The sequence below is a fragment of the Leptosomus discolor genome, chromosome 1 (assembly GCF_034619465.1).
Source record: "Leptosomus discolor isolate bLepDis1 chromosome 1, bLepDis1.hap2, whole genome shotgun sequence".
Taxonomy (NCBI): domain Eukaryota; kingdom Metazoa; phylum Chordata; class Aves; order Leptosomiformes; family Leptosomidae; genus Leptosomus; species Leptosomus discolor.
The window spans coordinates 96,589,227-96,602,938 of record NC_141391.1 but is presented as its reverse complement, the minus strand read 5'-3'; the positions used below and the strand labels follow the sequence as shown (position 1 = coordinate 96,602,938).

The following is a 13,712-nucleotide window of genomic DNA, read 5'->3' as shown; positions in this document are numbered from 1 at the left end:
CTCCCTGCACTCATATGCGTAAAGCAGGAGACATCATCTAATTTAGGTTTTCCTTGACTTGTGGTCATGGGAGTGGGAGTGGCTGGTTTTGGATATTGTGGCTTAGAACAAATGGCCATTGACAAAGGAAGTACAGTTAACCTTAGAGGCAGAGGCAACTTCTTTGAAAGGGAAGGTGGAAGCCAGGTTCATTAGAGCTGAATAAAGCAAATTCAAAGCTGATTCCTCTGAATCTAGCTATAGGAATGAGTAATCTTCATTGTCTTTGTAGTATGGGTTGTGCAGGCTGCCCCTTCCTGGCAGTCTGGTCGCCTTCCTGTGGTGACAGGAAGGCTACAATTTCCCCGTTTCCTTGGTTGTACTTGTGTCAATAGTTGTTGGAGTCACCTTTGGTACTGGATCTAAAATTAACTGAATAGTATTAGAGAGAAATGAGAATTCTCTCAGTCTTCCATGCAAGGATGTTTTGAAGGCCTCTATGACTTCGTATGAGTACTTTATGTAGGGTAAATCTTTATACACAACGTATTAAACTGGTGGATTAAAAAGAAATGTTCCAGGATCTCAAGAGTGCACTTAATTTATTTGTTGCTGGTACCTAGGCTGGTAAGGAAGCTCTGTATATTGATTGTGTTTGGGAAGGAAGAGATACTGTAGACTGAAAGACCCAAGGACTATTTGGGATGTATTTAGGCTTCACAGTTGATGAGAAGATCTGGGGCCTGTACTTTATCATAAACATCTACATAAATATTCTTATTTTCCTAGATATTAATACAATGTAGAGGGAGAAAGATGGTGGAGATGCCTATCAGAGGATTTGTTATTCACATGCACTTGGGCATTGACTTCATGCTTCGTAACTGAAGAACAACCACAAAGTTGTTATGTTAAAGGCACTAAATATTTGTTGTTGAATATATGCAAAAGCAGTGTTTCTTAAAATGAAATCCCAGACCATTAACTGCTAGTCTTATTCCATTTTCAATCAAAAATTGGCCCGTTGCCTCTTTTATTATAATTATATCTATCTATCTATCTTATATTATTCAAATTCCCTGTCCTGACTGGGAATTTGTAAGCCTGAGAACAACAGAAGTGTGAATGTCTGCATTGCGAAGCTGGTAAACTGAAGCATAAAGGAATGAAAACCTTGCAGAAAAGGTTGTAACAGGATGAGGAACTGAACTGAATTGAAGTTCAAGATCTTAACCATAATGCTGTCCTCTGCACATCTGCTGAAATACATTTCAGTTAATTAAAATGGCAGGGTTTTGTAGAGGAGAGTTCAACTAACTGTAGGAGAGCTTGGGTTGTTGAAAGGCAAGCTGCATTGAACAAAATAGCACAGGCATGGGGATGTGGGTGAAGAAAGAAGTGTGGGAACATCAGGAGCATGATAGGCTGAGTCTGTGTGAACAGTTGGAGAGCTGCTGTGACAGGAAGGGGGTTGTGTAAAGGAGGAACAGCAAAAAACGGTGATGGAAAAAGTGGAACTGGACTGTTGAAGGCGGTGGTGACCTTAACTTGGATGTTTACCACAGTGGAAAAGATGTAAAAGAGACAGCTGAAATGGCTGTTCTCAGGAGTCTTCTTGAAGAGCAGATATAGCTGTGGTGGGGTAGATGAAAGGCAGGTGGCGGGGTAGATCAAAGGTAGATCTTCTTAGCTTGGCTGGTTAATGCCTTGAGGCCATGGGATTACCAGTGCTTGTGCCATAACCCACAAATGAGAGCTTGATGGTCTGAATGGGTGTCCCTGGGCATGGTGGGATCAGAAAAATGTAGTAGTTTCCTGCTGCGGGTAGTACTTGTGGCTTTGCAGAAAAAAACTTGGAGAGGCTTATGGACTGCAGAAAGATTTGGTGAAGGAACAGCTGTCAAAGAAGTTAGAAGAATTTCTAACTTTGATTATGATTTTACAAAACTAAAACAAATTTACTTTGGGAAAAAAAGTCAGAAAATGTGCTTTTGCCATTGATCAAAATCTCACAGTGACAAAGTAAATGATCTGTGGGAAATGTATTTCAGTGACTTCAAAAAATGTTTTATGGAATTGGCTGCTGTACTTGGACATGAATTTGGACAGATAAGATTGCTGCTAAATAACTGAAATTTAAACTTCATTTAATTTTGGAAACTGCCTTTCTATTATTTGAACTTTAAAAAGTATTAGAAGCATTAGAAGAAATTTATACAAACAGAGAAATTAAATGCAAAACACAAAGGAATGCAGAGGCCAACCTGAACTTGAGAAACCAGAATCAAAGCAAAAGATATCAGGATGATTACAGTGCATGAGAACTAACTGAAGATAAGGGAAGTACAGAGTGAAGAGGACAGTAAACTTGACCACATAACAAACTCTATTATGTTCTTCCAGAGCCAGAATGCTAATTATTCTTCCCATATAAAAATAAATTCTTCAATAGAGAGCCAGGCTAGATATGGCAGTCCAAGTGTTTTGTAGATCTAATTCCCAGTTAACAGGACTGTGGCTGGCTGATACTGTCTTATCAAAAGGTCATTTATGTCCCATGGGGTTGACTGTAGCTTCCAGTGCAATCCAGGCCCTGCAAGCCAGAGCAGAGTGGAGCAGCTGGCTGGTTTCCCCAAGGTCAGCCAGCTGAAAAAGAGAGTGGAGCTGCCTGCTGGCTGGGTTCCCAAGGCCGGCTGGCTGAAGAGGAAAGTACAAGCGGGAAAGTGAAGTTGCAGTCAGCTCCTCCAGCATAACCGATTATCTAAGAGTTTAAGACCTCCGCTGAGGCCTTGAAATAATTGTGATTTTGCCATACTCGATGGTGGCCAAATCATGACCTTGCTGTGTTCTGAATAAGTGAATGTAAGAAGCCTCCTTGTTGATTGGGGTGAACTCTTTGTGTTGCAGGAATAGTAGTGGTTGCTTCTCCTTTTTGTGTAAGCAGTCAAAAGGTGTACAAACTCCAGGTGTTACCCATTCCTCTCCTCTCTCTAACACACTCTTGAATAGTGCAGAGGGCGTCAGAAAGCTGTGCTAAAGAAATTCTTGATACCACTTTATTTCTTCTGCAGAGCAGTGTAGCAGCAGAGACCAAATCATTTGCTGCCCAGCCTCATGAGCTATCCCATAGTCAAAAGGCCTTCACTACTCTTAAGGTCTCCTTAAGCTGCTGCCAAATAATCAGAAGCCCTGAGAGAAAAGAAGATAGGCTACAAATTATGGTGTGGGAACTCGGTGCCACCACCACTGTCAGAGGAAAGCAGGACCCCAACTCCCTTTACAAGAGCGCAGTAGAGGAGACCTTTAGCCTGACCAGATGCAAATATCTAAAATAATGCTTGGTGGTGCAGTAGGACAGCCTGCTCAATAAACTGACAAAAGGCAAAAGAAACGTCAGGAATAGCCATCCATCCTGAGCAACCTGAGTGTTGCACATGCCCAAATCCTCCTTTAACAATTTGTAGCAAATTACTAGAAGTAGAAATGTAATTATTTTCCAGAAGGAAGGACAATTTAAAAAATGCTGAGACCTAACCTCAGTTGATCAGGTTTTGTTAAATTTCAAATTCAACAATATGAAATGAATCCTCTACATGTGTGGATCAGGCACAGTGTTACCTAATAAAAGCAAAGGATTGCTACAGATAATTATCTTTACAAAACATTTTCCATTAGGAAGGATATTCTTATCCCTCAGAACAAAATGGGCGTGTGTATTATACTTTCAAAAGTGAAATGAAAAACTAGCTGAAGCCTTATTCACCAGTTCTGAGGTGAATATACCCTCAGAAAACACCTCATATTAGAAAATTGTCAACCATTATATTTTCAAAAGGTCATTTTTGTCCCATGGGACAGAAAACACTTCATATTAGAAAGTTGTCAACCATTATATTCCCACTAAAATGAAGATTCAACAGGATTTGCACTTATCTGGAGGACTGTTCTGACTTAGCACATTATCCGTTGATTTTTGTAGGAGTGACACAAGGATTAGCCAAAATCAGGTAACATATTTTAAAGTATGTGGTTTTGTTAATGGTAATGCAATGCATATTTGCGTCATGTTAAACGTGCTAATTACCATGTTTTCCATGAGGATGCATCTTTAATATGTGTATATTATATCTTCAGATAGAGGTTCACATTCATTTTACAGTCAAAGGTCAGTAACCAGAATGTTGGATTTGGTACATGTGAAACATCAGGATGCTGACCAGGTCTTAAATAATTATTTTAATGGGAACATAAAGTAAATCTGCTTTGTTGCTTTATTCGCCTGAAAAATTAAGGGTATGTTTTCATTGTAGGAGTTAGAATCTAACAAACAACTCTGATAATGTAGCAGTGGAAGGTATTTCGTACAGATTAGTCCTTAGGGAAATAAAGCGAACAATAAAGAATTTCCATGGACCAACTTAGGAATAAGTCCTTTCAAGCACCAAACAAAATGAGACAGTGATATCTTTCTCCCTCCTCCTCTGCCTTTCTTTATCCCCTCTCTCTTCAGGCCCCCCTCCACCCCCACCGACCTCCAAAACAAAACAGCAGTGCTGGAAAATCATCAAACGGGACTCAGTGGGAAACACTACTAGATGCTCAGCTGAAGGGCACTGGAAAGAGATCCAGCTCCATAGTGAGAGATAATGAGACAGACCTTTTAGATAATTGTGTCTAATAAACCGTTATTATAGTAGTAGGTTAGTACTGAAACTATTTTTAGGTTTGGAATTTTTTTGTGTTTACTGTAGTTGTCTTAAAGTTGCACCTTTTATAATCACTGTAATTGTAAAGTTGTGGGAACCTATTGTGGCAAGGAATTATAATTGGTGGTTGGTGGTTCCTGTCTGGTCTTAGCTAGTGGGTACCCACATTATAAAGCTGGTGTTACAGAGGTGTCTGGGTTGGTAAGCACAGCAAAGAACCTGAGGTTGAAGACTGAACCATCTTTTTATTCTCTGTGGGGTATTTTCACACAACTCTAGTACTAGAATTGTAGAATGGTTTGGGTTGGAAAGAACCTTAAAGATCGTCTCGTTCCAACCCCCCTGCCATGGGCAGGAACACCTTCCACCAGACCAGGTTGCTCCAAGCCCCATCCAGCCTGGCCTTGGACACTGCCAGGGAGGGGGCAGCCACAGCTTCTCTGGGCAACCTCTTCCAGTGTCTCACTGTCCTCACAGTAAAGAATTTCTTCCATATATTGATGTGGCAAAACTTTCTCTGTTGTCCTTTTTGTTCTCTCAGAATGTTGAAGAAAAGAGTTTAGTCCCAGCTATGCTGATCTGCTGTTCTTTGTGAACTCTTAACTTCACTTGGAATAAATCACAGCTTGTCATGCATGCAGCTGCATACCTTTCTTTAATGTATGCGTTACATATTTGTTTAACCTACGAGGGCTGTAGCTTACAAGTTGTTTCTAAAATTCTTGTAGTATTACAAAATCATTCAGGTTGGAAGGGATATCTTAAGATCATCTAGTCCAACCCCCCTGCTCCAAGCAGGATCAGCTACAGCCAGATGCCCAGGGCCCTGTCCAGTTGGGTTTTAAGCACCTCCAAGAATGAAGACTTCACAACCTTGTTGGGCAGCCTGTTCCAGTCTTTGGTCACCTTCACAGTAAAAAAGTGTTTTCTTGTGTTCAGATAGAGTTTTGTTTCTTTTAATTCGTGCCTATTGCCTCTTGTCCTGTCAGTGGGCACCATGGAGAAGAGCCTGACTCCGTCTTCTTCATTCCCTTCCATCAGGTGTTTAAAACATTGATAAGTTTCCCCCCTGAGCCATCTCTGTTCCAGGCTGAACAGACCCAGCTCTCCCAACCTTTCCTCATATGAGAGATGCTCCAGTCTCTTCATCATCATCAGCGAGTACTTTTGAAGCATTACCCATTTCATCAATGTATTTGTGAGTTTTCAGCTGATAGACCAATAGCAGATTCCTTCTCTTTTAATGTGGTAAATGTAAACAAATACGATGCTCTCAGAATAACAGTCCTTTCATTTAAAGACTATCAATAAGAACATTAAAGGGTGTACTTACTTTAACAAAGTCAAAATGTCTCTCTTTTTTCTTCTCCTCCCCCCTCCTCACCTTTCTTTTTCTTTTCAGTAGTGTTTCTGTTAGACTATGGGTAGTGAGTTCCTGGCTGTGTGTTTTTGAGGCGGATTCTTTACTGCAGCCCAGCCACCAGCCCAACTCATCTGTGTTGTCTCTACTTTCAGTGTACTTCGAAGGGACCTCAGTTAAATGTGCCTGCCTCCATGCTTGATAGGTCACACTTTTTTTCTTGGTAGGGCAGGTTTCTTCTCTAACCTTAGTTATAAATGGCTCTCCTCACCCTGCAGAGCATACAGACAAATCTCGTCCCTCCCTTACACCCCTGCCACATGTGTTTTTGCATAACTTCTTGTGTGTTCTTTTTTAAAAATAAAAATTAATGATGCTAATGAGTACTGGAGACTGCTTTTCAAAAAAAAGTAAAAAAGACATCTCTTTTCATAATGAGAAAAAATACTTCCAAAAAATACTAACCTGTTATGTTTGCACCAACAAATGGGAATTTATTCCAATGTTTTCCTGTTTGCTTCAGAAGGTGGTGATTTTCTGTATTAACTTTGGTTCAATACTAGAACTTGAGAAGACGATCAGCATAAAGTATTGTTCTTAATAAAAAGGATCCTCTTACCTGATAGTTCTTTTGCTGAATGAAGGATAATTTTGTTTGTCCCATCAAACATCATCTGTTTTGGCTGTGTCAGCATAGACAATTAGCAAGTCTGTGAAGTGATCCTTAGAGCAAAGGATATTTATGAATTTATTCTAATTCTTTTACAGGAACCATTGTTCGACGCCATCGGATTCCACTTCCACCTCCTCAGGAGGATCAGTTCTATACTATAGATCATTTCAATATCAACATAGAAGTAATCCTTTATGCCCGAATATATAAGATTATAGATTGTGACCAGTTTACAAAAAATTTCCTGAGGAAGATGGGAGTTAGGTTAAATCCTCCTGCAGGTCGTCCAGATGACCCATACACCAAACAGCGGCAAAAGGTCAGATGAGGCAGTAATAGAGAAAACTTGATTTTAATAGAAGTGCCATTGCTATTAGTCATGCTTCTTTAGTAACAAATAGAACATAATAAATCCCAACAGAAAACTTGCTTTTTATTATATTGTGCTCATTGTACTAACACAGTGAAGTCACAAATACAACTGATTTTCTCCTGATGTGTTCACACACCTTTTGAAACAAAACACAATTAATTGGCAAAACCAAAATAAACCTTTCAGTATTAAGATGGACTGATTATATGTCCTACTTATGATTTTGCTTGAGCCAATTTAATGATAATAAACACTTTTAATCTGTTTAAAGGAAGATCTAACTGGAGTTGTGGTTCAAGCACATCCATGGCTCCCTACAGACTCACTTGTCCTATTCATATGTCTTCTTTCGTTTCTACCCCACGTGTTATTAACAGCTCTTTGCATGTGCAAAGTGAATTCTTCTGCCACACAGAACTGAGCACTCTGCAGTTTTAAGACGTGAAATCTTATTTGAAGGCAGTTCCCTCTTTTATGAGTATACGGGAACACATACACACTTCCTCCAAAAATCTCACTCACAGCTCCTGGATGCTATGTGGATTCCCCTCCATAGGATTTGGGATCTTTTCTCTGGGAATAGTAGTGGTAGTAGAGGGAGTGATATTTTCTGTAGGGAATAATGACAGTTTTTCTCAGCTCTGTCTTTCTTATTAGTATGACTGCAGATGGCGGCTGTACTTTTCTCTTGGCCTGACTCTGTTAGGACTGTTGGCCCACAATATGCAACCTGTTGTGATAGATCCAGCCTAGTACTCTGAAAGCAACAAATACTTCATGTATCTGTCGCATTCAACTTAATCCTCCTATTGAGAAAACTGCTGCAGCTCTTAGCAGCAAAAATGGAAGGTAATTACGACTGAGATGTGTAGGACAATTTGCATGTCTCTGAGGCACTCTCAGGCCAAAGTGTTGGTTTCACTTCACTCATGCTTTCAGGCTTTTTGCAGTCCCCTTGTGAAAAGTATTATTTGTAATATGTCTCCTGGTTCTGCATAGTGGTGACTGAGGCTGGCCATGGGTTGCTTTTACCTTGCTCAGGCCTTGTAGGTAACAGGTGCGTATTGATATACAGAGCTGTCTTGAGATTGGCAGACTGTGTCAACTTTATGTGTGGTAGTGCATAACCTGCTTGATTTATTAGTTTTTTAAAAAAACAGTAAGCAAAACATTCAAGTATTGTGCATATGTGTGACTAAAGAGAATGGAGAGGGGAAAAAGGTTTGTGAAATCAGAGCACAGAAGACCAAAAATTTACTGAAATCTACATCTTGATATTCTTAGTTGTTGAGAAATTACAGAAAAGTTATGTAGCAAATTCTGGCTGCTTTAATGCTCTCACTTTCTTATGACTAATTTGTGGAAAGTAATTTCTTTATTTATTAAGGGTGGATTGCTCTGGAATGCTTTGAGCAAAATTAAATTGGTTTGCACCAGGCTCCTAATAGATGGCCAGAAAATGAAGGTACAAAGGAAAGTAAGGAATACGATGAGATAGAAAATGAGAGCAATAAAAAATGTAGCAAACCCCTTAGATTCATATTTCTGTATTGCTGGAAATGGTGTCCCATGGATTAGGATGTTATCTGGCTCTGTGGCTGAATTTGGTTGCTCGTTGCATCTTCAAGGGTCAGGAAGGAGGACAGATGGTACTGGGATGGTAAATACCTGAGTTGTAGCATAAAAGCATGATGATGCCTGGGATGGAAAGAGTGCTGCAGATCAGCAGGAACATGGGCAGGCAAAATTTGATTCTGCTCTGCTTATTTTAAGATTCGACGCTATGAAAGAAATGGCCTTTTCCCTCTCAGATTTTTAAGGCTGGAAGATATATCAGTGGATAAACAGAAGCTTAGACAAATGATATAAAGAGCCACAGTCAACAGTTCTTTCTGTTCAGACAGTTGAGTTTACATTGTCTCATTGATGTCTGTCACTGTTCTTCTCTGGAAGCAATTTTGTAGATTTGTCTTGGCCCTTTAACCCACTTTGGACATGATGGGTTTTGACTTAGGAAAAACACCCTGTTCCGGTCACCATTTATATATGCAACTGTAACGAACAGTATGTAAATGCAGTTCTTGATTGGATCATCATCCTGGGATCCAATTTAACGTGGTGCTACTGGTTTTGCAGCAACCATGACTGTAGGTAGCATCTTGTCATAGATCACATCAGCTGGAATATATCTTTAGTTGGAGATTCGCTATTCCTTTTCAGACCTACGGGTGTATATTGAGAGGAGAACATATGTACCCAGTACCTGCCAACTGTATGACACAAATCAAAAGTTAATAAACTACATTTTAGATCTAAAAGAAAGAAAACACCAAAGGGAAAAGAAAGAATTAATTCTTTATACCACATCGTCTATAAAAAATAATTTTTAAGAAAGTAAATCAGGAAGGGTGATGCTATTTGGAGTTGTAGTCATCTGATTACCATGGGCAATTTGTTGGAAAATGTGAGCTGTACTATAAATAATTTAACAACTCTCTGATCTGAAGGACCTTATTGCAAGAAAAACAAGGATCAAAACCAATCCAAAGTAGTTTTCATATATTTTCTGAGGGCACAGCAACCCTGTAAATAGTGTTTCATCTATTGTAATTGTGTGATGTTATTTGAAAATCCTAAAAGCATGTTCTAAGGTGAGATGGTACCCTGCAGTTTGGTATCCCATTTTTAAGAGCAAAGAATTAAAAAGGTGTTTCTCTTAATTTCTCCTTTATCTGCAGATTCTGGATAGTATGAAGCCATTGCGCCCTTATGAGCGCATTGACACTTTGAAACAATTTCTGGAGCATGATGGACATGTTTTACGTTTTTTCTGTGTATGGGATGACCCCGAATCCATGTTTCATGACCCACGAGAACTTGTTCTGCACTATTATTTGTCTGATGATACTATTGATATTAAAGAAATTATACCAGTAAACTCAGGCCGAGATGCAGTTCCACTTTTCCTCAGAAGAGATAAGCTTCCAAAGGTGAGGAATGAAAATTTCAGCCTATTTCAAATTCTTCCACTAATTGAGAAACATTAAATGCCTTGTTTTGAAAATCCTGATTAGGATTGTAATGATATTTAGAAAGTGTTATCAGAGTATTAATTGTAATTGCATGATTTAGGTTTTGCATACATATTCATATACCAACCTAAAAAGTGATGGAAAAAGAAAAGTTTAGGCTTGTCATGCTTAAATTAAAAGGAGAGAGAATTTAGACAGAAAGATCTGTGATTTCTTTTCTCCCATATTAGTGTATTAAGGTAAATGTATTAATAAAGCTCTGCAGTAATGGAAATCCAGAAAATTAATTAATATTGATAGATAAACTAATGTAAAGCTGAGGTGAACTCCGATTTGATCCATATGACTTATATTTGGGACTTTTGGAAAAGTCCAGTTTTAGTATTCCATAACATTACTTCTTTGTAGCAAATCTAGAGTGATTTCTTAACGTTGAGTTGCTAGATTTGGGACCTTATGCAAAGCTAGTTAAAATCAATAGGATTCCATTAATAAGCTTTGCTGGGCATTAATCAGGTGCTTATCAGAGAATCACAGAATCTTATTTGAGAAGGCTCCTCTCAGAGAAATCCTCAAGGGGTTTGAGTTGTCTGTAACCTATTATGATTATAAAACTAAGGAACTGCATGCGCTTCTGTATCGCTCCAGACAGATCCTGATGATAGAATCATGTCAACCCACAAATAGAGTAAAATACTGGGGAATCTTTTCACTCTAATACTGGTAATCTATTTGTGATGCCATAGATGTACATGAGATTTTATAGTAGAAAGCTAACAGCAAAATATTGCACTTTTCTCACCTTGTGCATCTGGTGTTCTGAGATGATGATTTAGCAGTGGCTCTGTGTTAACAGACCCCTTCTACCATTGAAGTACATGTTGCAATTTTAAGGATTGGCTTCTTCCTCTGAATTCTGTGGAAATTTTGAGGACAGCAGAGATCAGTCAAAAGTTGGGGTGTCAGGGAAGGTGGTAAGACAAAATAACGCACTTTGGTTACTCTGCATCAGCAGTTTGTTCGTAATTTAAAAAATTGTAATGTGTTTGCATATTAAGTTTGATATTACTGGGATAAATCACTATTGTAATTTTGAAACTCACAATAGAAACAAAAATATGAACTTTTTTGCTAGTAGAATCATGCTGACTTGAATCCCCTGTATTCGTGCAGTGGTAAGTACAGTAGGACCAAATCTGAGTGGTTCTTTTGCATGTTTTTGTAATTATTACCAAATAAAATAATAGCCTTTAGAGCAGATGTTGACAACAATGTGCTACTTTGGGTGTGCTAACCTTTGCTTTCTGTTTGCTTCCAAGAAAAAGGAGACTTTACTCTTGGATACACAGTAAGATTCTGAGTGGTTCTGGCATACATACTGGCTTTTGATATGTACACTGGCTTTTAGGTTTGGTGGTGTCATCTTACCTTAAAATTTACTAAAAATTCTCCCAAGAAAACGGTACAATAACAGTAGGTCTGTAAAAAACCTGCTAGTTCCAAGGTAACTGAGTTCTCTTTCTTCACTGTTAGCTGTATTTCTTACGAGTTGGTCTCTTTTCTTGCAGTATGCTCCCACCGGGCTGTATCAGCCCGGCGCAGTCACCAGTCGCACTGTTCTCAATGTGTTTGGAAAGTCAGTAGGAAACAGAGGCCGTTACATTCTGGACAATCGTAAGGTCAGGTATTATTGAATGCCTCCAGCTGCTGAATGTCTTTATTGTAGTTTTTGCAATTTCTGTGGTTGTTATCCTCTACAACAAAGAGAGTTATTTATAAAATTGTGTTGCCGCTGGAGAATAGCTCAAATGAAAACTACTGAGATTTACTGTATGTAAATTCCGCCTTTGTGAAAGTGAGGTAGCTTAGCATGGGGTGAAAAATACTTGCAAATGGACTGTGAAGGTTATATTGTAAATCACATGGACTAAATGACCTAGATTTTAAGAAAGGTTGTGGGATTCTGAGATTGATAGAGCTCCTGTATAAATGTTCCCTCTTTTACTAGACAGGAGCAGTGCACCAGGAATTTTACAGAGACAGTGACCTGAAAATAGGGGCAGTAATTAATGTTTGGGGAAGGAAGATAATACTCTGTGATTGTGATGAATTCACTAAAGAATATTATAGGACAAAGTACGGAATCGGTAAGTAATGATAATTACCCTTTCCTTATGAGCATTTCTATGCTTCTGAGTTTGACAGAGCTGTCTTCAAATTTTATTACTGACAAAACATGTTCATTAAAACCTTTAGCAATAACAATCTGTTGTAGGCTGTTAAGAGCAAAGCAGTAATTTTGCAGGTGATCCAGAAGGGCTTTCTTATATGTTACTCCATTGAAAAAGAATACATAACGTACATGTTCTGTTCCTAACTGCCTCTATTTTAAAACTAGAATGACAAACTAGTCATATGGATAGACTGCCATTTCTTCTTCTCTTCTTCCCCCTCCCATTCCAATAGCTGCGTTTGCAGTCAGAAAATAATAAAGAATATGTAGTAAGTGGGTAAGGAGAATGAGCTCAATTATTTCCCATTACACTATGTTTCATTTTATATAGATGTCAAAATCCTCACATAATAAGATTTTCTGACATGACAGTAGTAGTCTGTCACATTATTGTTTTGACAATGCAGTTTTGTGTATTCTGGACCATTAGATTACATACCCTGTGAAGTTTCAGCACTGAATTCTGGAAACATTTAGCAACTATGTCCATAATGGAAAAAGCACTTTGGAAATGTGTAACAATAGGGGCTTTTGTTTATCTGTCTTTGAATTCCCTCAGTCTGACTTGCTAATGGTTCTATTATGGACATCCTCCTGCAAAAAACGACTTAGTTAATTTCTGGCAGTTTATTCATTAAATAAATATACCCAAGTGTCTGACTGTTCAGAGATAGTTGGAAGAATCCTACTATAGCCTTTCTCTGACATTGTGAAACAAAATACCTGGGTAGACTACTTCTTTCAGCTTGACTTGTGATCAGATAGAGCGTAGTGTTTGGATCAAAGCTTGTCTGCTGCATTGAGGGAATTAAATGATGTAGTGCTGCCATTCAAACACTACATTTCTTAATTGTCAAAACATGTCTCATTAGGACTTTTTTGATAATAGCTTGGTATGTCTGTACCAAAATAAATCTTTTCTTGTACTAGCCAGCGTGTGACGAAGCTGTATTCGATAACCATAGTATTATCTATAATAATAGTGAGTCTAACTCCAGAGATGAAAACCAGGGGGTCCTTCCCTGAGAATTTCTTCAGCCGAGACCGCTGCCGCTGTTTGGCAGCAATATCCTCTGTTTGAGCAAAATATCCTGGAACAGTGAATGGGGATTTCTTATTCACAGCAGGCAATAAATGAAATGCAGCTGACCATTCTGTATCAACCAAGCAATGCAACCAAGCGTTACACAAACGCAAAGGCTCTTCCCCTCCTACAATGCTGGCTCAGTAATTACTAGTTATGTCTCTGGATGTTAAAGTCAGGTGGTTTGCAAGGTAGGAGAAGTCAGAATTTGCTGATGTGTAGAATTCTAGAAAATTGGGACCACAGGTGACCTAGTCCATTCCCATTGTTCC

General features: G+C 38.8%; 1 protein-coding gene across 1 annotated transcript in view; it reads left to right on the top strand.

Annotated features, from left to right (window-relative positions):
• The window catches only part of EFHC2 (EF-hand domain containing 2), a 62,163-nt gene that overhangs the window by 14,647 nt on the left and 33,804 nt on the right, over positions 1-13,712 (top strand). The window contains exons 4-7 of the mRNA XM_086482170.1: positions 6,814-7,037; positions 9,830-10,081; positions 11,692-11,802; positions 12,132-12,270. Coding sequence (XP_086338296.1) covers positions 6,814-7,037; positions 9,830-10,081; positions 11,692-11,802; positions 12,132-12,270 — 726 coding nt within the window. The remainder of the gene's footprint in view (positions 1-6,813; positions 7,038-9,829; positions 10,082-11,691; positions 11,803-12,131; positions 12,271-13,712) is intronic.